Genomic DNA, 5,346 nt, shown 5'->3' with positions numbered 1-5,346 from the left:
TTAGATTTCGAAAAATACCTTTTTGAGTATTTTCATTGAAACATTTCTGTTTTTTTTTTTCATTGAAAAATAATCGAAAATAAATAAAATTGCCCCCTCCCCATGAGATTTAAAGAAAAAGTGCATTTTTCATTCCCTACATTTTTGTGAATTCGCGCCACACTACTGTGTTTAGATGCCGCTGCTATATCCATGAAATTCTTAGTTGTTCGTGTTATTACTTTTTAGAAAAACATTTGTAGTTTATTTATTGAATCCATTTTTTTTGTCCCACTTTTACTTTATGTTCCTGTGTTGTGTTCTGAAAATATAGAAGTAAAAAATTATTTGTGTTTTCGTGTTTGTTGAAATCTCACAGATGCTACCTTTTAGCATAATTATTTATCCCCCTCGATCTCAGCTTGGCCGCACCAGCTTTTTAAGTATTGAAAAAGAACTCTTTTAAATTGCCATCATTCTTTTATTGAACTAATGGGTTAGTTTCATTTTGTATCGATCAGGGGAATAGGTTAAGAGCAGGGGGACATTTGAAGAAGTCTTATAGGATTCTGAAAACTAATCTAAGTCAATTATAAATACAATTATAAACTATGGATAACGATTATAAATCTACGAATGAATTCCTAAGGCACATTGCATTACTGTATACCCCCCCCCCATTAGATAAGTATAAAAGCAACTACATATTCCCACTATATTCTAAAATAGTGAAAAGTTAGCAATGCCCAATCTATGGTTGTAACGCCCGATGATAAGACGCATATAACCTTCAATTACGCTACTGGTAGCAAGGAGGTACGTTTTTGATAAGCAAGGTAACCTTGTCCCCTCCAGCTGCCAAAACTATTCCACCTTTATGATGATGATGATGAACGTAGAATCCTCCCCTCTTCCCTGAGGACTTGAGAGGCTCTCCTTCTTCTGAATCTAACTGACATATTTCACTATAGTGTATTAATTCGGTTAATGTCTTTTATGAACTTGAATATTAATTTGAGACCTTCACCAAAGTCTTTTGAAGATCTTTCACTACGTAGTAAATTGTCTGGTACCACTATTCTTCTTTCTTTCACGAACGTCCTTATTTGTTTTCTTTTTTCCTCCGTTTTCAGACATTGAAACACCATATGATTCACGGTCTCCTCTTCACCGCCCTATGTACATTTTCCATCTTCACCTTAAAATTTAGATCTATATGATTGTGTTGCTGCATGACCCGATTTTAGTCTAAATAATATTCTCGCTTCCGACTTAGTTAGTTCACCATACACTGCTTCATGAAATCGTTTGACTTTCTTGTCCACTATGTATCTATTAATTGAAAATGCTTTAATGTCTTTGAATGCCTTTTCATTTAATACCCTTAGAATTTTCGATATTCTATTTACGACATTTGGAATAATGGTTTCCAAGACATGTCCATCTCCTTCTGCTGCACTTTTCGCCACTTCGTCTGCTAATTCATTTCCCTCTATATTTGCATGCCCTGGCACCCAATCAAGCACAATTTCGATTCCTTTTTCCAGTACTTTTTGTATTTCACTGGAGCAAAAAATAATATCTCGAGCAACCGATTGAGACGTATAAATATTTTTCACTGTCTCTAGGCTACTCTTAGAGTCTGAACAGATTCTGCAGGTTTCCCCATTTAACCCATTCTCATTCACATATCTCACAGCATCGGCGATAGCTAATACTTCAGCTTGATATACTGTTGTTGAAGAGTCGAACTGCATCATATTCCTCACATTCCTTGAGGGAATGACAAAAGCCACTCCAACTTTTTGATCTTTCTTGGATGCATCCGTAAATATATTCACTGCTTCGCCATATTTTAAATCTTTCGACATTCTAAAGGACTTTGCCACGTCAAGACCATCCCATAGTTCAAACTCAGTTTCACAATTATTAATTTTTTTAATAATATAGCTGATTAAAATACGTGTTTATTAACGCATGTCTACGGGATGGGGGGTTATGATGAATTCAGCCCTGTATAAGACCCAAAATAGCGCTAATTTTCAATTTATATGAATAATAAGGTCCTCTATACTCACACAAAATTCTGTTTGCATGACTGTTATTATATATTTATAACACAAAACTACTGTTGATCAAAAGCTTTGACTGAATGCTTAAACTTTGTCCAACATTCAAAATGCAATCCACCCTTTTGATTCTTGAGCTGAAGGCTATAAAAATATTCCAAACATTTTCTAATAATAAAATCTTGTTAAAAAAAAATTAATAAAACAAATATTAATTCAAAAAAGCTTTTCCGAAGAAAGATGTCCTTCAGAGGAAAGTAAAGAGCATTATTTAAACAAAAGGACCAGAAATATAGTTCGCTAAAATTAAATCGGGCATAAATTACTATCAAAGAATTAACAGATCACAAAACGAGGAGAAATTAAATAGATAATCGCATCAAACTAAAAGATAATATATACTACTATAGATGAAAAAATAAATGCTAAAATTGAGGTAAATTAAAATAAATAATCAAGTCAAACTTAAAACAAAGCGAAATTGTCACAGAAAGGAGTATGGTTAGTGTAACCTAAAATTATAAAGGCTAAAGTGTCATTACGCTTTTCTGAAAACCAAATATATTGTAAAAATTTTCTCCCTCCTTCCTGTAACGTTGAAAAAATGAAAAATGTCTTAGATTTCAGGAGTTAATGTCATTACGTACACAATAAGCATTACTTTCATTAGTCCTTTCCAGTCATCTTGATTGTTATGTTGTTTTTTGTTTTCTTGACGTTTTTGACAAATCAAACCGTACCCTTAAAATACACGTCGTTTTCAATAAAACAGAAATGACACCCACGCCGTTTAAAGGGAGCAGTCAAGGGCTAAAAGCTCAAATTCATCTATTAAGAAAATTAAATATAGGGCCTACTCTATTTTTAAGCTTTGCTTCATAACTATTTTAATGTTATAGTGTACTTCATCGTAAAGTGGCAAGTCGATTCGTCAACTGTGCAGATCAAATTAGTTTCATGTCAGCACCAGAAGCCTTTTTATACAACTTAATAATGAAAATTGGATTAGATTCTGATGGTATTACTCATATATTAGTGACTCAAACGATGTACTATTGGGAGATGGAAGGGTTCACTACTTCTCTGGGGTACTCCAAGGATATAGACTTTGGAAGCAATAAATTAACTTATGCCAAAGATGACCGACATCATGACTCATTGTTGCTAAGAAGAGATTACTCGGAAAGAATAACCTGGTTTCAGCCTGTGAATAGTACGATGTAGAAAAGGGATAGCTTGTTTTTTTTTTTTTTTTTTTTTTTTTTTCAGTTTTTCTCTCATTTTCTCTTCGGTAGCAGGCTGGGTCAGGGGCTCTTAATAATAAAGTTAACCCGAAGATTTGAGAAAGAAGTGCAACTCTTACTTCGTCTTCTGCCAATGTTTCAGTTAATTTATATGCTTTTTGTTATGATATTGTTGTCAGGTGTTGTTAAAGGTTAAAAAATTTTGTTTTCTAACAAATGAATCCTTCATACATGATTATTAGAAGTAAAATATAATTTAAAAGAACAGGCAGATAAGTATGAGAGTCAAGAATAAATGGTAAAAGAAAATACGCTTGATCTTTTCCATGGGGAGTTGTCTAATGACAGTTTGAGGTACTCGGTTTAATCATTCTGTATTGAACCGTAAACAGTATTAGAAGTTTGGTTTAATAAATATATAGCCCAAGATTGTACTTTTGGCCATCCAGCTGGGGAAAAAAAACTTGGAATGGTTTGGCCATACAGAATAAGATGGTCTGCCCACATTTTTAGATGAATAATCGAATATATAGCCAAAGATTGTACTTTCGGCCATCCAGCTGGGGCAAAAAAAAACTTGGAATGGTTTGGCCACACAGAATAAGAAGGTCTGGCCACATTTTAAAGATGAAGGATTAAATTTATAGCCCAAGATTGTACTTTCGGCCATCCAGGTGGGGCAAAAAAAGCTTAGAATGGTTTGGCCACATTTTATAGATGAAAGATTGAATATATAGCCTAAGATTGTATTTTCGGCCATACAGCTGGGGCAAAAAAAAAAAAAACTTGGAATGGTTTGGCTACACAGAATAAGATGGTCTGGCCACATTTTACAGATGAAGGATTAAATTTATAGCCCAAGATTGTACTTTTGGCCATCCAGGTGGGGCAAAAAAACTTGGAATGGTTTGGCCACACAGAATAAGATGGTTTGGCACATATTTTACAGACGAAGGATTAAATTTATAGCCCAAGATTGTATTTTCGGTCATCCAGGTGGGGCAAAAAAAACTCGAAATTGGGTGGGTTGAAAGTTTTATGACTTCCGCCTCGAATGGGGAAGAAGTCATAAGAAATTATTTAGATTAACTTAGAACATCATGGAAAGGAGTAAACGATGAAGCTCTAAAAAAATAGGGCGGAGGACGAAGGATTGGAGCTGTGTTTGCCTCAGGTGGTTTTGTGCTGCGCTGAGAAATAAAGAACAAATGAGAAACGAGAACAAAATAAATATGTTTTGCGGTCAAAAAGCTTAATTCTCCTAATCGTTCTGAAGATATTTCATACACACTATTTTGAAAGCCAGGCCTACTGTATTTTGACTTACCTCAGTCTTACACCGTAAATTGATTTAAGTTAACTTTAGGGTAATAGTTCCAAATTTTTGGGTGGTTCGGAGACACATATATATATTTTTGCCCCCACACCTCCTCCCTATAAACACAGGACGAATCAGTAATCTTAAAATGGTTAAATATGAATTTCTTTAGTGCTATTTACTGATAATACTCGCCCATAATTTAAGGCCGAAATTTTCGGCCTTCCAAAAATTTCATTCCAAGTTTTCGAAGTTTAATGCTATAGAATGATGTTTATTTTTGTGATTTTTTTTTTTTTTTCATTGTCCTATTTATTCATAACAGTGCATTTGAGAAACATGTTTTATTAGTACTAACAATAATTTATTTTTCAAAACTACAAACAAAATCTATCGTAGCACACTAAAAGTGTCACTTACTAGGGTGTGCCACTGTGCCACTAACAAAAAATTAACAACTAAATACAAATCATCATTATCAATTTTACTTTTGTTCAATTTCAATCTGTTTCGAAGGTACACTTACCGAGGAGTCCCATATATAGCTTAGTCTCTCTATATATAACTGAAAAAGCAGCTCTAATTGAAACTAAGTGAGGAACGGATACATTGGTGAAAGAGTGCAGCGCGGCTTGATGCTGCGTTGAGCCGTCATTGCCATTCTAGGTTAAAAAAAAAGCTTTAAAGGTGTTTCTACTAAGCTTCTTCTCTGCTATCCATCAAAACTCTAGCTGGA

The 5,346-nt window shown here is 34.1% G+C and overlaps 1 protein-coding gene across 1 annotated transcript; it reads right to left on the bottom strand.

The window, feature by feature from the left end:
* Positions 1-1,178: 1,178 nt before the first annotated feature.
* Positions 1,179-1,850, bottom strand: LOC148944599 (uncharacterized). Its single transcript, XM_089099964.1, has one exon. The coding sequence runs from the start codon at positions 1,848-1,850 to the stop codon at positions 1,179-1,181; it is 672 nt and encodes a 223-aa protein (XP_088956090.1).
* Positions 1,851-5,346: the final 3,496 nt, after the last annotated feature.

Source organism: Artemia sp. Qi Xiang Cuo, chromosome 14 (genome assembly GCF_049724085.1).
Source record: "Artemia sp. Qi Xiang Cuo chromosome 14, ASM4972408v1, whole genome shotgun sequence".
Taxonomy (NCBI): Eukaryota; Metazoa; Arthropoda; class Branchiopoda; order Anostraca; family Artemiidae; genus Artemia; species Artemia sp. Qi Xiang Cuo.
The sequence above is the reverse complement of the archived record's forward strand: the minus strand, read 5'-3'. Positions and strand labels throughout refer to the sequence as shown.